Below are 20,062 nucleotides of genomic sequence, written 5' to 3'. Positions count from 1 at the left end.
TCTCTGGCTCCGCCATAAGTGATGGCAACCGACTCCACGATGAGAACGACGGCGACGCGGGTACAGCAGCGGCGACGACGGGTTTCACGGTGATTGCAACGCTGGCGACACGAAAAGGTCTCCGACGCGGTGGTTGGACCTCAGCTCGGCCTCAGATCTTGCTCTCTCTCCTCCCCGCGCGGTCTCCTCGGCGCTAGCGCAAACGGCGACGCGACGCTACGGCGGTCCTGAACGGCGCGACGGCTCCCCTCGCGGCACTCTCCTCTCTCAGATCTCCTCTCTCCTCTGTCAGCAGCGACGGCGACGGTGGCAGTGACACCCACCGCGCCGGCGCAGTCGTCTTCTCCGCCCTCCTCTGCTCTCCCTGTTTCTTTTTTCCCTTTTTTTTTTCTTTCTTCTTTTCTTTTTCCTAATTTACTAAAGCTAAAGAAAGGGTGCATCTGGACAAGGAGGGTATGGGAAAGGGTATGGCAATTGGCGGTGCAGAGACAAGGAGGAAAAGGAGAAAATGTAATAAAATTAGGATTTTGGTAAAAATTAGGTATAGGGATAGTTTGGTAATTTTAATAAAATTGGAGTATAAAGTATTAATATTTAAAAACTAATTTAATCTCTAAAATTACTTTAAAATATTATTTGTGGTATAAAAGTATTAATTGATTATCAATAAATTACTCTAATTGAAAATCCATGGTAATATAATTAATTTCTATTTGTCTTTAACTTAAAGTATTAAATGATATAAATTAAATTATCTAAAATCAAATCATATAAAATTCTTATTATTTCATAACTACCAATTTTATAATTTAAATATAGAAAATAATTCAATAATTATAAAATTAGACAAAATTCTAATTTAAATAGTCAAACCTCATTATTTTTCGAATTTCCAAAACTTTAAATCATAAATAGGAAAATAATCTATAGGTATAGAGTTTGGATAAAAACCTTAATTTATTTCAAATCTAATTAATTGCCTTTAATTATTTTCAATAGAAATAATTTCTGAAATTAAAATCATAAATAAATATACAATTTGAGATTGATTCAAAATAGAATTTTTCAAAAGTCTTGGGTCTTACATTATATCCCCATCTTGAGGTGTGTGACATCGTTGCTCTGTTGTTGTCATTCGAGTGTGTCGAGTGGCACCCTGCGGACCGAGTGATGCATCAGTATGGATATGCACAACCTCCTCCGCGGGCAGTAAGAGATATTCCAGTTGATCAGCATTGCGTCGTTCTACGTGGAGTGCAGCTACATGATTGGACAGTTTTGCATGGGGCATGGATAGAGGAGTGGGCCAACAGGCGACACAGTCGATTGCGGGATCGGCACCCTCTTCCGACCTGGGATTTTTTCCCGACGGTAGAGTATCGGGATTGGTACGTACGCTCATACGGACATCTGTTGAGATTGACGGCCTACGTTCCTCATCAGCCACAGCCACCTGCCCCACAGCCACCTCCCCCACAGCCACCTGCCCCACAGCATGCAGTGTTTGAGCCGATTCCTTATTATATACCACAGCCACCTGCCCCACAGCATGCAGTGTTTGAGCCGATTCCTTATTATATACCACAGCCACCGGCCTACAGTCATGGTAGCCATCACTCTCAGGCCAGTCACCACTCTCAGCACTCTGAGCACACCCCCCACGCTCAAAGCAGCCACCATTCTCAGCACAGTGACCACGGTCCGTCCGGCCATCATCAAGATCCCTTACTTACCATTCTTTCCGGTACAGATTGGTTTGACTTCTCCAGTGGTGGAGAGGCTGGTTTGGGTGGCTGGTCAGATTTTAGTGGTATCCCTTCACTGTCGGTGTCAGCTGATCCACGTAGGGCATCAGTAGATACGGCTCATGGTTTGCAGGGTCGTACTTCCGACCGCACGTCAGGGAGTGCATCATGTGATAGTGGTTTTATGCATCGTCAGCGGGCATACACAGTTGTTGACACGTTCAACCCTGGATCATCCGCTCCGACAGATGCAGGTGGTTCGGGAGCTCCGGGGGTGGATGACTCAGTTCGAGGTCACCCATATGACCTACGGACGGAGCGAAATCCACCTGATAGGTATACTCCATCGCGGTTCAGTCTGGGCATTATGGGTAAGGGACTGAGGTACTTTGGTGGAAAGAAGTGAGCTTCGGTTTAGGTTATCTAGATTTTATTTTCGGAGTTAAGTTAATGTAATTCGTGTTTAATGTTTGCTTTGGTAACTTATGTAACCTGTAGTTCCCTTTTTTGTATATTAACTTAAGAAAATCAGTTAATGACAATATTAAGCAGACATTTAGATATCAATGGATAGACTTCATTTGAAAAATACAAATAAAAAAATACAAACACGAATGATAATAAAAGCACTAACTGACGAAATGCAAATTAAAAAGTACAAACATGAGTAAACTAAACTATGAACCAGCACCACTCGGTCCAGCACGCTGCGGACACCTACTCCGACTATGACCCTGAGCACCACAGAGACAGCATATCCGAGGACCACGCATGTCACGTGAGTCCATTTCATTCAGATATCGGGTCAGTTTGGGCCTGCCTTTAGACGTTCGCCTCAGTGCGGGATTAGCGACCAATGTGGGTCCCTCATAAGCAGGCCATGTCTCAGGATCTCCTAAGGGTGTGAACTCAAACCTATAAACCTTACGAACTTCCGTCATCTTGTACACATCATGCACATATAACTGCCAATCAAGTCGCTGGTTAGCACAGCAAGCAATAACATGGCGACATGGTATTCGTTCAACCTGAAAGTGCCCACAGTCACACGTCCGTCGTGCTAGATCAACAACTAACACCTTTCCAGTAGTCATTTCGCGCACCTCAAACACCTCATTTCTTCTATCAAAGCGGTGCACAACGATGTTCCCAGCCTGTTGCATACTTGCTTCTATCCGCTGTTGCGCAAATGCGGAGTACGTAAATCCAGCACGCTTGCGTTCGTGAGACTCCGCACTCTTCCGTGTAAAGAGTTCATTTAACCTATAATATGTTGCTCGGACCAGCGCCAACACGGGTAGATTACGGGCACCCTTCAACACTGAGTTAATACACTCCACAAGGTTTGTTGTCATATGGCCCCATCGATGTCCCTCGTCGAATGCCAATACCCAATGTCTGAGTCCGATGGCATCGCACCACCTGGCATATGCCTCGCCTCGCTCTTCCAACCTCTTATAGTTGATATTGTACTCCTCCACCGTTCTTGAATACCCTATATTGACAACAAGCTTCTGCAAGTGAGGGACTTTGAATGCCCTTAAGAAGTTACTGCCGATGTGTCTTATACAAAACATCCACCATGCTCTTGGAGGTTGCCAGTCACCACCGTAACGATTAACTGCTGCCCGTATTGACTCATGCCGGTCTGAGATCATACCCACACCGTCTTTTCTAACAACATACGTTCGCAGATTCCTGAGGAAGAAGTGCCACGCATCAGCTGTCTCACCTTCCACCAAGGCAAAGGCGATAGGCACAATGTTCTGGTTCCCATCTTGTGCAACAGCGACTAGAAGTGTACCTTTGTATTTTCTGTATAGGTGTGTGCCGTCAACCTGAACCAGGGGCTTGCAATGCCTGAATGCCCTAATGCATGGATTGAAACTCCAAAATACACGATGAAGTATTTTTACACCTTGTGCCTCCTCGTTTTCGTTGTAGAGTGGTCGTGTTTCTATTTGGACAACTGAACCAGGAATCTTCTGCACCATGACCGAGAGCCACCACGGCAATGCTTGGTAAGATTCCTCCCAATCACCGAAAACGAGCGCAACTGACTTCTGCTTTGCCAACCAAGCCTTTCGATAACTGATGGTATAGTTGAACCTTGACTGGACTTCCGCAATTATAGATTTCACCTTGATGGACGGGTCCGACTCGACCAGCGGCCTTATAGCCTCAGCAACTGTATCTGAGTCCAACTTGGAATGATCTTGTGAAATCGTTCCGATGGTGCACGTGTGCCTACCGTTGTATCTGCGTATCTCCCAACAACCTTTTCTCCGTATCAAGCTGGCTCGGATAAGCCAGTCACATCCACGCCCGTACATCTTGCATTTTGCATAGAACGTCTGTGGCTCAGACTCAAACACATCATAGTCAACTCCTCTAGATATAGTGAAACTTCTAATTGCTGCAACGACCGACTTTCTAGAGCTGTATTCCATTCCAATTCGGAACTCTCCGTCCTCAGGATCAGCAATACCTACAGAAAGCCGAAATCATCGTTTATTGCACACTCCAAGGTATAAAGTAACAAAAACTTCTTATTTAGTCAACACGTACCTCTGTTTGCATATTCCGGAAACTCGGGAGCATGCATGGCGTCGAGATCCAACTCACACATAAAAGGTGGAACCCCCATCGGTTGACTGCTCGAGGGACGAACCACTACATTCTCCACTGCTGCCTCAACTCCCACATCACCATCCTCATCTTCATCGCCGGCTTCATAAGTGGCTTCGAAGTCCTCTTCGCTGTCACTATTCATACCTTCGTACACTGCAGCTATATCATCATTTACATCTATATCATTTTGGACCGCTTCTGCCTTTTCAGCTTCAAACTCAACGTACAACTCAATCTGTGGGTGTCTCATATAAGTCTGCCGGTGAATTTGAAACATATTCTGCATACTCGCCTCATCCGTGATCGGAATGGTATCAAACTGTATTAGGCGACCAAAAACCACAACCGGATTTCGGTACAGAATTCTGCTCACTCTCATTAACGTACCATTCTCCATGCTTTGACATAGGCCGTTCTGCAGCTCCATTAACGTCATCGTGCATGGAACCACAAACGAAAACGAATTTTGTGACACAAACCTCACTCCCTCATGAGTATTACGTATTATCTCACCATTACGATACACCACCAAATTTGCGGTGTCCTCCATTACACCAACTACAGCATCAAAGAATCCTCACAACACACTCAAATCTCACTCACTCAGTATGGAAAACACTCTCGAGCTCTACCTTATATAGAGCGGTGAACTTACCACGCCCCCCACGTGGTTCACACGTGGACCAATCACCTTCCGCCACGTCAGCACGCCACCTGCGTGCTGACGCAGCACGCCCCCCACGTGGTGCAGCAACGGGCCAACCAGATTTTGCCACGTCAGCACGCCCCTTGCGTGCTGACTAAGCACGCCCCCTGCGTGCTGCCTAGGTGGCTCAACCACAGCTTGCCACCTAGCTTCCACGCCCCCCACGTGATGTATGCACCACGCCCCCTGCGTGCTGTGCTTTTCATCTGACACGTCCATCTCTGTGTAATACACACAGTTGCTCCATATTTTCCCAAATCACCAACATGTTTTCCATATTAAAATTAATGAGCCGCAATGCGTTCGTATCAATTCATAATTCTATTATTATATTATAAAGTAAATTAATTTTAATATAATATTATTATAAAATAATTTTATATGTATATTTAATTAATTATATGATGTACGATATTTAAAAAAATAAATATAATTTTATAATTATATAAAATATTTTACATTATTAATATATTAAAATTAATTTTTTTTAAATTGGGATATTATTGGTCTTACTTAAATGAAGCATACATTCATCTGATCTAGTTATAAATATTATATGAATTATTGACACAAATACACAATATTTAACACATATATGTAAATATGACAAAATAGAGTCTTTAAATAATATGATTAAGGCGTGAACACGTGGTTTGGCTATTATTGATGATGATGCTCTTGTAAAAACTGTATTTGAAAACATTTTCTACAGTTGTTGGTAATCAGAAACTATTTATTCTTAGAATAAATTATCTTAGATATTAATGAAAAAGTAGTTATCTTTTAATATTTCATAACATTAAAATTGTTGTTGATATAAGAACTTCTAATTCGTACGTATTATTATAATTTTAAATTTATATTTTCTCTCTCTATATATATACATATTGGAGGAAGTTTGGAGGGAAACTCAAATCTACCATCTTTTAAATGAGTACGAAGAAATTATGACATTATTTATTGGCGAAAAAATGGTGAGTTATATTGATGAAAAGTTTAAATTAAAACACTATTCTGTTACAACCTATAAGCATAATCCGTTAACTCATTTTTAGCATCCTTGATATATATATATATATATATATATATATAATTTGATTATAATAATATTAGTTATTTTATATTATATATAATTTATATATATATAATCTCATTTATTATTATAAATATTAAATAAAATAAGTGATTATTATTTTTTATTTAAATTTAAATAAAAATAAAGTCAAATATTCTATTTACTTGGGCCTTTAAAATTTTATAAGAATCAATAGTTAAGTATATACAGATCAGAGTTTTAGAATTTTGATTCTTAATATATTAAAATTATTTTATAACTCGTATTCTATTAGAGAGTTAGTATTCATCATAAAATAAAAAAATCGATAAATTTTGGTTGAAAAAGTTTAAAAAATCACAAAAATTAAATTATTCTTTCAATTATACTTACGTATGTTTTTACTTTCACATTATTTTTTTAAAAAATTTAATATGAATAATTTTGAGATTAAAAAATTCAAAAATTCTAATAAATAATATTAAAATAATCCATAATTGATGAATCATTGAAAATATTAGATTTTTAATATTTTGCTCTCCTTTTGATTCAAAATTACTTTTATTTATCTAATGAATTGATTATAATTTGCCCGTGTGTATGTATATACAGGCTCTGTGAATTGCAGTGCTTTTTTATGCTTTTTTATGGATTGATTTATTCATTTATTTAGCATACTCACCAATGTATTATATACATATATAAGTGTTTTGGCTTTGTTCCTAATCTTATTTTATATTTGGTTGCCAAGGGATGAATTACTGTTTTTCATTATTTATTTGTTTTATGGATTCAATTTTTAATGCAAAGGAAAGTAATTGGTAATAAATTGTATTTTATATTTATTTATATTTTGAGATTTGATTTGTGCGTTATTCATTTGGTATAAAGATTAATTATATTTTAGAATATAAGAATTATCGTATGTATAATTTATGCGCATATTAATCAATCAAATAAAATAAAAAATTTATATATATATTAATTTGACTAAATTATATATACACATTAATATTATTATATATTTTGGATAAATAAAAATACACTTAATGATATGAATATTAATTCATAATTAACTTCATGTTATACATATTATTTTATTTATTTGGAATTTGATTTTTTTATAGTATATGTAAATTCAATTTTGTTTCACAGTGAAATTAGTCATTTTCGCATGTAAACATATGTATAATTAATAAGGATTCATAATGTTATATAGTTGATGTATATTTTACTTTATTATTTTGTTTATTATTTTTGTGTTATATAAGTATTTGGTTTTATTATATAAAAAAATTAGTAACAATTTAAAATTTTATACCATCTATTTTATAAGGTTTGGTTTTAAAATAAATTAATTAAATATTATGTTATCAAAGTATATTTTTTTTGTGAAAATTGATTTATTTTAAAACATTAGAAGAAATGTGATAATATATAATTTATGTAAATATTGGTCGACTCAAAAAAATGTCTATATTTGAGATAATTATATATACATATTAATGATAACTATATGTTTATATAATTAGTTAAAAATAAATTAATGTTTATTATATTTATTCAAACAATAACAGACCTAAAGAAAGTTTATTATTTCGTCAAATAATAAATATTGAATCTTATATTTATTTTCTATTTAACCATGTAACCACTAATCGGCCCAAAAAAAGATTGGTGTTTGACCAATTAATAAAAAATATATACGATAAAAAATAGATATAATTCTCAAATTTTTATGTGAACAATGAGTCGATCTAAAGATAGGCTTGTTGTTTGACAAAATTTTATTGAAAATACTTGATAAATCGTACTAAATGAATTTATGTATATATAGTTTATATAGGTATAGATTAGTCCAAAGAAAATTCTGTATTTGGCCAAATTATATGCACAATTTTAGTAGTAAACTTGTGATAATTATTTAGCTTCATTCGAACAATAAGTTTATCAAAAAATAAATTTATTGTTTGACAAAAATTATTATTAATGTTTAATTATTGTACTAAAAATATCATTTATAAATTAATATTTTTATTTAAAGTCTAAATATTAATATTATGCAAAGTATTTATGATGAGTCCAATATTATATCATTTTTATTCATATAATATATAATTTATATGAATATATTATTTTAATTTAAAATTATATTTTTAAATATTAATTTATTTTTAAAAAATAATGGAATTATTTTTCGAGATTAGAAAAGAATGCAATTATCGTTCTTGTAACCCTTTCTCTCTAATAATTCTCTTAATCATAATTCAATACATGTTCACTTTCATTTCTCATCCTCTCTAATTGTTCATCATTTTATTTCTACTACTTTCCGTTCAAGGAGTAATAATATATGTAATACTACCATTATTTATTTATATATATGGGCTATATATATATAAAGATGGACAAAATAATTTAAAAAAAAAATAAAAATTCTATGCAATCATTATTTATTAGTGTCCTAATTAAATTAGTGATTACTTGTTTTTGTAACATTAGTGTCCAAAATAATTTTTGTAACATTCGTGTACAAAATAGTTTCAACTTCAAGTTTCCTAGATTATTTTAAGCTTCATCATGCAAGTCTTCATTTTCCCTTTTTATTTTTTCATAAAGAAGATGAATATTTTTTTAAAATAAAAAATTTAACACAATAGGATAGAACATAAAAAATAAGCCAATAAAAAATTAAGAACATAAATAAATATATTAATAAATTTAACTTTTAATCATTTTTAATTTTATCATTAATAATTATAGAGGTCAACACCATTCTATTCTTGATAATTTTTAACTAATTTGTAGATATAATTTTTGTTATACTCGAGTCTTTATTTTTAAAGATTTTATTGTTTTTGTCTAACTAAATATTTTATATAACAACAAATAAATTAATCAACCTTCAACCATCTTTTTTGTTCTTCTTTTTTTTAGACATTTTCGTCTAACTCTCGTAATGTTACTTTAAAGTACTTGGAATAGTCTATAGTCGATTAGAAGCAAACATCCAAGTACACCACACCTAGCAAGTAAGCTCACAACTAAGGAATAAGTGAAAAAAATCTCTCAACACCATTTTTAAATCATATACAAATATTATCATTTTGATCAATAACACTTAATCTACATAATCTTTTCTTAATATTAATCCTGTCAACTAAAATAAATTAAACAAATAATTCAACTCTTAGTGAGACAACTCCTCTCCAAAATAGAACTAGCGAAACTATAGCTTGTTATATTTTCTGAAAGTGTTTCTGTCTACAAAACTTGTACAAAAGAGTTAGTAGTATAAACACTTTTTTTGTTAATCAAATTTTCATATAATTCGATCTTTTAATCTCTTATGACAGATCCTTTTTTATTTGAGATCGAGAAACGTTTTGAAAAAGCATCTTTCATATCACCACTTTAAAACCAGTTCTTCCCCTAGAACTGAACTTGTCTACCATCACTTATCTCCATAGACAATCTTTTAATTATCTTGTCCTTAATCTATGGCTCTTTGATCTGTAGTTGACAGATATCCTTTCAGGAATCTTCTTTTATAGATAGTGATTGACTAAAAAGCATTACAGGAGGATTCAAGTTCTTACATGAACATGCAATTTTCTTCCATAATTGATATTCCTTTTTCGAAAACCACCACGACCACTTAAACAACAGAGATATAGTTTAGATCAGGGGCGGAACTAGATGAAATATTAGAGGGAGCTAAAAATACTTACACAATAAAATAAGATTAAAATAAAATTTTGAGACTAAACTAAAATTTACATATAATTTACATGTAAAAAATTAAAATTAGGGGCCATTGCCCCCTCCCCCTTCCTCACCATGTAGCTCTGCCCCTGATTCGGATAACTGCATTCCCAATCCCAACCCCAATCCGTCTAATTTTTTCGAAACTTACACCAATTCTCATTTCATAAGAGATATCCCATTTTTTCTGTCCTCTTTACCCCACAAAAATTTTCTTTGCAAAGATATCAATTTATCGACACAGACTTTGGCATTTTGTATAATAAATTGAGATAGTAAATATGCATGCTATTAAGAACGGACTTAATAAGGACCAACTTCTCAAATTTATTGAGGATTTTTGCTTTCCATAAGTTTAATGCCTCTTCCACCTTGTCTATTACTAATTTCTAAATATTGACTAGCCTCAGATTTAGGCTATTTTTTTTTTGTTATGAAAGAGGTGAAGGTGTTGCGTCAAGTTATGCATGATGGAGGTGCTACACCAATTTGTGGGACAAATTTTTGTTCAAATTTGGTGTTAAGGAATCGGACCCTCCGAGTTCTTTATTTTTTAGTTTTTGGAAGCAAATCGGAGGGTCCATTTTGCATGGAGAGAGGATCTGAAATTCACATAAAATAAATCAGACCCTGTGATTTCTCCATGATTAATTTTTTTTTTCATGATTTACATGAAATCGGATGGTCCGTTTTTTCTGTTAATTTATTTTTTGAATTAAGTTCAAGAAGTCGCTGGATCCGAGTTGTGCCTGACACCACACCAATGTTAAATACCACTCCTCCCCATATCCAAGTCCAGCACCAGCTTTACCTCTATAATCAAATTAAAAAGCGTCAGACTTACATCCAAAAACATATTAAGATATTTGATTGGTAATAAAGTCTTCTTACACTCTACCATACTACATATCTTGTGTCTATTCCTACTCACAATTAATTAGAATTAAACCAGACTTATCAAAATTAATAGTACTCAATTTTGAAATTACTTCAAAATACTATAATAAGTCAACAATGTAATTTTTTATGATTTCTGATAATCTCCTCTTTTGCAGGACAGAACAGTATAATGTCATCAACAAACTAAAAATGAGACAATTTAATATTATTTCTTTTCACCAATAGAAGAGAAATACGTTCATTTTTTGTTGTTTTTTTAATCATTCTATGTATAATATTCAACACAAATAAAAAAGAGGGGTAAAGTATATTTTTTGTCTTTAAAATTTTACAAAAATTTGAAAAATATTCCTAAATTTTATTTTGTTTCAATTTTATTCTAGAAGTTTTCGATTTAGACCAATCTAATAATAATGCATGAAAATTATGCTTGATTTGTATGTATTGAAAATTGTTCTTATGAAATTGTTATTGAATTGGTCTTAATTTTTTTAAAATTAGCCGTCAAAAATATATTTGATGCAAATAAAAATTTTTGAGACAAAATTAAAATAAAATAAAACTTAAAAATATTTTTAAAATTTTTATTAAATTTTAAAGACAAAATATATATTTTATCCAAAAAAAATAAAATCACCTTATCTTAAATTCCTCATGCATCATCTTAAAGTTTGAAAAACGACCCATTTATCAAGATAAACATAAACGATGTACATACATATTTCTTGATCCATTTTTTTTTAATTTATGACCAAAACTCATCCTCTATAAAATAATATTAAAAAAACTTCACTTGATTCTGTCAAAATTTTTTTGAAAATCTAATATATTAAATACTGATACCTATCCTATCTTTTCCTTAAAGAAGATGAATATTAGCCACTATTATTTAAATTTGGGGTTTCAGATACATACAAATTAAATACCGGTACTTATCTTCCTTTATTTATATTTATATTTATATTTATATATATGTATACCTACACAGAAGTTTCTCTTTCTTACGTTGATTCCTAGTTGGTATTCTCCCAACCGACAAAGTTGAATTCCAGAAAAAAAGGTTCATAAATCATAACCTCCTTTATACTATCCAGCCCCAACATGAGAAAAATGTGTTTTAATAACTTTTTTAACATTTCTAAACCTCTCTTAGCTTTTAATTTTGATGTGATATTTCATGATGAAAAGGCGAAGATGACTTTTTATATTTGTTTTTCTTGTGAAAGAATTAGACATTGAATTATGCATGTAGAGTTGTAGATATTTTATGAAATTCTTCAAATTCTTGTAGCTAGTTTGGTGTGAAATCTCCTCTCATTCCCTTATCAAATAAAAATCTTGGCTATATATATACATAATGACTAAAGTTGAAACATTTGAAAACTTTTGAAAATTTCTGTAGCTAAAATTAATATTTTGAACTTATTCTTTGAATCCATTGTTATTTCACCCAATGGGAAGCTGTCATTTTCTGGAAAGACTTATTCAAGCATGATGAAGACTGTGTTGATCTCCAATTTTATATAAAATAATAGAGAAAAAGATAAATAAGTCTTTAATCTTTTGTTCTGCAGATATTTAAGTTTTTGAGGATTTAAAAATAAGTTTTTGAGGATTTAAAAATATATTTGAGTCCGTGACTTTTTCAAAATCTAGACATATCTATTTTTCATGTTCACTTGGGTCTGTCAACTCAACAGAAAAATCAAATGTGACTTTCGTTATACTGACCTAGTTGATACGGATGCACACGTGAGAGAATTTTAAAAATTAGACAAATTAAATTCAGGGATTGATGTGTTCAAATTTTAAAGAGAACAAAAATTTAAATGTATTTTTAAATTCTCAAAGACTTAAATATCTACAAAGTAAAAAATTAGGGATTGATTTGTCCTTTTCTCAAAATAATAAAAAACCATTATGTGTGATGAGTAGTCTTCACTTGCACAAGTCAATCCAAACATTTTTTTTTTCTTTAATTTTGTTGAGATAGAAATAGGACAATGAAGAGCAAAAATTACAGGTTTAAATGTGTGGATATAGAAACAAGAATGATTAATTTAAAAATTTAAATATTTTTCACCAATGAATATAGTGATGACTGAAAACTTTTAAACCATACATTTACAATTTATGTGGAATCTGTTGAAAAAGTTTAGCACATCACATTCATAAGTGAGTGAGGGAATTCATGAAAATGATAGAACATGAATTGCTATATTATTATTATTTTGCCTGGATTATTAGTGTCCAGTTATGAGAGGAAAAGACATACAAAATAAATTTAATGCAAATAATTAAAATTAACATATTATTATATTTTTATTATTGGTACTTTTGGCAGAACCATGTCATATTGTCATCCCTTCATATTGATAATAAAGCGGTGTATGAAAAAAATGTGGTAAACAATTTGTGTGTTTTTTTAAGGTTTTAAAAAATTAAACTAGTGATCGAATGGATAGAATTAAATATTTAAAAATTTAATTAAAATTGAATAGGATATAATAAGATAATATATTTATATATAAAATTATATAATTTTAAAAAATATTTTTTTATTTTTTTTATTTTAAATTAATTAACTGTTAAAAAATAATCGTTTCGACTAATTAATTGATTAATTTTGTTTACTTTTTGACCAATTCAGAATTCACTGCTTATAGATTTTTTATCGATCTGGTTCTGGGAATCATGATTTTCTCACAACTTTACACTATTATGACAGTAGTAAGCCACATTTAGGTCTAATTTAGAAAAATAGTTTAATTAAGTTTTTTTTTTAAAAATAGTTTAAATAATAAATAGTTATATTAAAAGTAGTTTATAAATAAATTATTTTTTGTTTGAATTTTTAATTCTAAAAATATTTATTTTATAAAAATGTGATAAAAAGTAGTAGTATTATGAGAGAAGTTATTTTTTTAATTTTTTTATAAGCTCTTAAATAGCTTCTTAAAAAACTGCAATTTAATTTTAAAAATTATACTAAATATTAATACTACTACTTTTCATAAGTCAAAATTCAAAAAAATTAATTTTAAATTTTTTCAAACAGGCAACGAATTTGCCTTATGCATCAACCATTTCTTATCTTCTTTTATTTATTATTATTATTATTTTTTTTTATGAAAGTGTAATAACTAATTGGGTAGCTAGGACAAAATAGGGGCCCAAATCCAGAACATGCTCAACAAACATAGACTGCAATGATTTCTCAAACAATGATATAAGCAATGACGAAATGGAAAGAGGTGATAAAAGAATCACTTTATCCTTGAAAATGACCATTTAATATTATGTATTTATTTAATAAAATAAATAGAAGAGAGGAAATAGAATGTGGTGGGAGCTACTGTGATGACTACTCGAGCTGCCTTCTTTTGATTTTTCATTTTTCAATGTACTTTTTGGTGTTTAAATCTAAATTAATTTAAATTGAATTATTAGTTCAATTCAATTTAAATAAAAAATTGATTAAAATCTCATTAATTTATATTTATTGGGATTATATTTTTAACAAACTGCATATATTGAATTAGATTTTGAATTTACTTTTTAAATTAAATTTAGTCTAATCTTATTCAAATTACACAATATAATATAATATTATAATATGCTTAATTCGTTATTACATTTTTATCTTATTTATGTATTATTATTTAGTAAATATTTTATGAATTTAAAAATGAATTTATTAATTTTATTTTATTTTAGCCAATCTATAATTTTATTTTTATTGTTATGTTATTGTTGATTTTTTAATATATTATTAAAACTTGTTATATTATTATTGATTATTTAAGATTTTAATGTTGAGACTTTTTATGTATATTTAATTTTTTAATTTATAAAATCGCAAATCCAATCTAATCTAAATTAATTAAAATTGAATTGGATTGTCTAAAAAAAATATCCAATCCAAATTACAAATAAAATTAATGTTCAGATTGAATGAGTTTTTGATTTAAACTCGAGCCAAATCGCATTACAAATCCCCTAATTCTCCTTATCAATAAAGTAGAAGATTGTGATTTTTTTTTATTTTTTCAAAATTCTCCCAAAAAAATCATTATGAGTTTATATACAATTATATATATTATTTAATACATTTTTAATATTAGTCCATCTACACATTCAAGTGTTTTTGGCAACCAAATCCAATTGAGTTGGTCTAAATTTAACAAAAATTACTTTCATCACACTAGTGTGTACACAAGCAAGTTTTAATAACGCAAAATATATCATTCTTCGTATTCGACTTCGTCTTCTTCCTTCTTCTTCGCTTTCCTCCTTCTTCGTCTTTGTATTCCTTTTTCTTCTTATTCTTAGCGTTCCTTTTTCTTATTTGCATGTTTTCTTTCAATCGCCATTCTTTTATTGCTGCTGTTGTTGCTATGTTTTTTCTTTTTCTCTTTTTAATTGAGGTTTATTTGGATCCAGTAATGAATTCGATAAATGAATTTGATGTGTTTTTGTTGATGATTGAGTTTATTTATCGAATTCATTTCTAAATCTAAATGAACCTCAATTAAACTAAGAAATGAACCGAAATTATAAGGAATAAAAAATTTGGTCAATATTTATCAGTAGCATCAAGTGAACCTCAATTAGTACACAAATGAACTGAAATAAATTAAGAAATGAATCAAAATTATTTAATAATAGCATTAGAGAAAATCAGAACTAATAAAGATGTTTGTATAACGAAAAAGGAAAAGAAAAAGAAGACGCAATATTGGGGAAGAAGAAGAAGCCTGCGTACGCGAATTTAGAAGAAGAAGAAGGAGAAGGAGACGCGTGATTTGAAAAGTTATTATAATAACTTAGTTAGACTTGATTAAGTATTTTGTTTGGGCGTAGAGTTTTATTATTGTTTTAATATATACTACTTATTCCAATATATATTCGAGTGACTTATTTTGTGTTTACGTAACATAATTTTATTTACTTATTTTATTTAACTTTTTGTCGTGTTCATGCATATTTCAAAAGTATGCAATGGCGATAAAAACTTTCTTAAAAACAGTAACTCTACATTGACTACATCATATTTTTCTTCTTCCTTTTTTAAATCTTTTTGGTTGGGTGTGAGGTGGGAGTAGTAAAGAGAGAGGAGTAGGCAAGTTGATCTCAAGCCTCAACCCAAATCCGCTATCCTCTACCTCCCAGCAAACATAATGAAGGGATTTTGGCCAAAATTATTGGCCCTTTAAGCACTCCATTAATAATGGCTGGCTGCTGAATTCCGATAGCTGCTTGACAAAATGGTTTAGTAGTAGTTTATGAGTCCCATCAGAATTATTCAAATTTCTAGAATGGTGAAATATACATTCCACGTTAACTCAAGGTTCAGAAAAGGGTCAGCATCAATATATGCAACCTAACCTAATAATTACATCAATGGTTGTTTTCATGATTAAACTCAAGGTCTAGAGAAGGGTCGCATCCAAAAGGTATAATGTATGCAACCTAACCTAATAATTACATCAGTGGTTGTTTTTATGATTTGAAGTTGTAACCTTGTTTTCATGATTAAACTCAAGGTCCAGTTGAAATCGTAACCTTGTTTTCATGAAGGGTCGCATCCAAAAAGTATAATGTATGCAACCTAATCTAATCATTACATGAGCGGTTGTTTTTATATTTAAAATCGTAACTTTGAAACCGCATAGAGACAACTCAACGGTTGTTTTTATATTTGAAATCGTAACCTTGAAATCACATAGAGACAACTCAACCGTGACTAATTCTTAATACCGTCAGAATTTACCTTTGAATGCATAAAGAATTGACCATAAAACATAAAACTTGTTGCATATATGTCACCCATTAAATTCAAAACATGATACTTAAACAACCAAAGCATCTACCATTTATGTTAAGATTCTGCCATGTGAAGACCATGTCTGGACTCTTGAAGGTTCAGAATCACTGACGGGGACCACTCCCTTGCAAGAAAGGGGAATGGTGCCATGAACGCATTGAAAGTAGCTCCAAGCTTAAAGATGTGGCAGTAAACTGAAAACAGAAACCTCTTAAGTGGCAAACCAATTTAATAGTAGATTTTTTATCCATGTCACTCGCATAATCTTATTACCAAAAATTTGACTAATAAATTGAAGCTTTTATTTCCAGAACATGAAAGCAGATGAATTCTAAGAAGGAAAGAAAACTCAACTCTATCTTTAAACATTGAACAATAGTTACATCACCATCTATCTGGCTCTCTCTAATCCACACACAAATAGAGAAAGGCACAACACAGCAACCATCTGTTCTGAGGGAAATAACCAAAAATTTCTCCCAACACACCAAATTAATAAAACTTCATATAATAAACAATTTATTTATATTTCAAGGTGCGATAAGCTCCCTCATCAAACCTGAGGTAAGTTACTGAAAGCTGTGTTAAAAAGTCTTCCATATATGTAGTGTTGAGTATTAACAATAGCGTTCTTTATTTTTCTTTGGACTTGACAGGAACCCCTTTGTACATTTCAACACGGTCCTTCAAAGCATCTCTTCTGGGCCGAGCAATCTTGTTGTTAGGATCAAATAGCAGGACTTCTTCAAATGCCTTAAGAGCAGCCTTGTATTCTTTTTTGTTCTCAAAGGCATCCCCAAGATTGTTCCATGCTGTGACATAGCCTGGTTGAAGCTTTACAGCCATCTCAAACTGAGCAATTCCTTTGTCAACCTTCCCATCACGGACATAGCTGACACCAAGAGCATTGTACACCTACATTTGTGGATGAGTTGCCAAACAAGTCATATAATTGTTGTTTATACCAGAACAATATATAGAATACCATCATTCTGCTATTTTCGAATTAAATTTAAAATTTGCCGTTTATGTTTTAACCTTGTTAGCAATCAAACAAGTATATATAAAATTCATCCAACCTGCGCAAGATCTTGCTTATCCCCATCCCATTTCTCAATTGCTTGAAGCAGAAACTTGGTGGCAGCTGGATAAAACTTCCTCCGCAGCATCACTGCACCAAGTTCAAAAAGCTCAGTTGCACTGGCATCACCACTTCGTACTTGCTCCTGGGGCAATGGGAGAAAATGATAAAGGAAACAATTATCACAACAAATAGTTCCAAGTAACTTGTGCATAACCTTTGATTATGGCGCAAAAGACAAAATCAGAAAACCAGTTGAACATGTAAAAACCAGGGTTAAACGTATTTCAAGGAGGTTAATACTATATGTTTAGTTCAAGAGAAAACCAATATTAAGTACTGCCAGAAGAAATAAGCACAGGTTCAAACCTGCAACTCTTTGGCAGAAAGGTCAAGTTCTCTGCGAACAAGAACTTGGCGAATCACAAAGTAAGTCCCAACCCCTAGCAAACCCAATAATGATACCAAGTATAATAGTTGGATGCTTAAATCAAATAATTCTCCAACTTCATATATCTGATTCATCTTCATTGAGTCACTTGCATATGAAAGACCAGGAGAAACCACTGATAAAGTCTGCCCAAACAAGAATGTATAAACCAATTTAGATAACAATCCCCCATCTTCAAGATCCTCTGTTGTAAAGTCATTCACTGAAAATCAACCAAGAAAAGATTAAGCAGGGTAATGTCTCAAGTGACTGTGCAATTCAACAACATTGAAAATTTTGAATTAGCTGGCATTTGCACAAATGTTGAAACGAAGTTTGCCACAATACATAAAACTATCAAAAAAGACCATTTTTCATTGATTTCACCTAATTCTAATTATAAATTTGAACATTCAGAAGAATGAATACAATTAGATTTAATGGCCAAATTGAAATTCCTTGAGTCACCTAGAGCTATGTATTAGGTTTGTTATGAACAATAACAAATTATTTAATACATGGAAATTGTTTTTCTCTTTTTACCCAACTTAAACACAGGCCCACCCTTGATTTACAGAATTAGGTGGCTCCAGATGAGTTGGATCTCATAACTGACAATTTTCCAATGACTGTTAACTAAGCTAAGCACATCAGTTAAATATTAATCAGCTAGTCGCTATTTATTTTTCCAGATAGATTGACCTATTTAATTCATCAATCCAAATAACTGCTATTGGGTTAACTCACACATCCATCTTAAGACCAATGATGAATCATGGGTTGACCCATTTCAATGCTCAGATGATATCTATTAGAATATCGAACTGTTAAGCATCTAAAAAAAGTAGGGAACCACACCTTAAAGCTAGCTATTAAGGAGGAAGAACTCTCCTTAAATACAACATCAAACATTCTATACTATTCAATGTGAGACTTTGGGCACCCCATAATACCCAAGTAACTAACACAAACCCAACAATGCATAACTTCAAAATAAATAAACAACTCAAAGAATAATTCCTGTTTTTGTATAAACTAGAAATGGCACAAACTAATTCCTGATATGCAAAAACAATCATAAATAAGAATATTAAAAGGAGAGAAAAGGTAACTAGGAATTACTCTCAGATTGCTTTGTGACAAGGGTATTATGGGATTCGATTGTCATTTCTCTTTGAAACATCTGTCTTCATCCACAATGGAAGCAAAAAATTAGTATCCAGAGCTTAAAGTTGTGAACATAAAGAATGAACAACAATGAGAAAACTACAAGATTAAACTCAAATTAGACAAATTCTAGCTGATTTTTTCAGAAAACACGAAAATGCTTAGCAGTTTCATGCATTACAACATGTAAACGAAAACAACCTTAAGGACAATGCTGCTCTTCATTGTATCAACCCTGTGTCCATGCAGAGTAGTCAATCCTACCTGCCGAATCCCCGAGGCTTTCATGTTTCTACAAATAATTCCTCAGGTTAATAATCATCTATGCAGAAGAGCAAAACAAACAATGGCATCAAATATTCAAATCTAATACTAACACTAAAGAGGTTAACGAACTGAATATCAAGATAATGAATAGGCACACAGAAAGCATCTAATTTTAACAACCTACAGAAGAAATTGAAACTAGTGGCAGTACAAATTACAAGACACTGTCCTACGCAAAATTAACGGTAAAATCAGAAAGAGATAAGAGAAAGAGAGTTAGTTACTTGAAGAAGCATTTGCAGCGGAAGGGGCTTGAGCTGAGGGTTAAGGTTTTAGTGGGAAAGAGAGTGGAGAGAGACGAAGGAGGAGTGTAAGAGAGAAGAAGGAAGTGACCGAAACTTGAACCAACCATCTTCTTCTTCTCCTTGGAGCTTCGAAGTTCGCAGGGGTTATCCAACAAGGCTATACAATTCTGCCACGTCATGATTA

The 20,062-nt window shown here is 31.9% G+C and overlaps 2 protein-coding genes across 3 annotated transcripts; both read right to left on the bottom strand.

The window, feature by feature from the left end:
• Nucleotides 1-2,422: 2,422 nt before the first annotated feature.
• On the bottom strand, nucleotides 2,423-4,926 carry LOC130950376 (uncharacterized). Its single transcript, XM_057878876.1, has 2 exons — nucleotides 4,314-4,926; nucleotides 2,423-4,233 (listed from the first exon to the last, which is right to left on the bottom strand). The coding sequence occupies exons 1-2, from the start codon at nucleotides 4,924-4,926 to the stop codon at nucleotides 2,423-2,425; spliced, it is 2,424 nt and encodes an 807-aa protein (XP_057734859.1).
• Nucleotides 4,927-16,931: 12,005 nt separating this feature from the next.
• LOC130947812 (tetratricopeptide repeat domain-containing protein PYG7, chloroplastic) lies at nucleotides 16,932-20,022 on the bottom strand. 2 transcript variants are annotated; one of them, XM_057876529.1, is made up of 6 exons: nucleotides 19,858-19,999; nucleotides 19,508-19,598; nucleotides 19,262-19,326; nucleotides 18,079-18,362; nucleotides 17,708-17,854; nucleotides 16,932-17,543 (listed from the first exon to the last, which is right to left on the bottom strand). In XM_057876529.1, exons 3-6 carry the CDS (start codon nucleotides 19,320-19,322, stop codon nucleotides 17,262-17,264), a joined length of 774 nt encoding a protein of 257 aa, XP_057732512.1. In that variant the 5' UTR covers nucleotides 19,323-19,326; nucleotides 19,508-19,598; nucleotides 19,858-19,999; the 3' UTR covers nucleotides 16,932-17,261. The 2 variants fall into 2 exon arrangements, with proteins under 2 accessions (XP_057732512.1, XP_057732511.1); XM_057876528.1 differs by having other exon boundaries at nucleotides 16,933-17,543; nucleotides 19,262-19,322; nucleotides 19,858-20,022.
• Between the last annotated feature and the right edge of the window lie 40 nt (nucleotides 20,023-20,062).

This window comes from Arachis stenosperma, chromosome 9, assembly GCF_014773155.1.
Source record: "Arachis stenosperma cultivar V10309 chromosome 9, arast.V10309.gnm1.PFL2, whole genome shotgun sequence".
NCBI lineage: Eukaryota > Viridiplantae > Streptophyta > Magnoliopsida > Fabales > Fabaceae > Arachis > Arachis stenosperma.
The sequence above is the reverse complement of the archived record's forward strand: the minus strand, read 5'-3'. Positions and strand labels throughout refer to the sequence as shown.

What these genes read in the sequence shown, in the direction of transcription:
- LOC130950376 (XM_057878876.1), bottom strand. Translation starts at nt 4,926, where the DNA reads ATGGAGGACACCGCAAATTTGGTGGTGTATCGTAATGGTGAGATAATA. An exon ending in TCCGGAATATGCAAACAGAG is followed by an intron (nt 4,234 to 4,313) that starts GTACGTGTTGAC and finishes GGCTTTCTGTAG; the next exon opens with GTATTGCTGATCCTGAGGAC.
- LOC130947812 (XM_057876528.1), bottom strand. Translation starts at nt 19,985, where the DNA reads ATGGTTGGTTCAAGTTTCGGTCACTTCCTTCTTCTCTCTTACACTCCT. An exon ending in AGAGCAGCATTGTCCTTAAG is followed by an intron (nt 19,323 to 19,507) that starts GTTGTTTTCGTT and finishes GGATGAAGACAG; the next exon opens with ATGTTTCAAAGAGAAATGAC. An exon ending in ATAAGCAAGATCTTGCGCAG is followed by an intron (nt 17,544 to 17,707) that starts GTTGGATGAATT and finishes CCACAAATGTAG; the next exon opens with GTGTACAATGCTCTTGGTGT.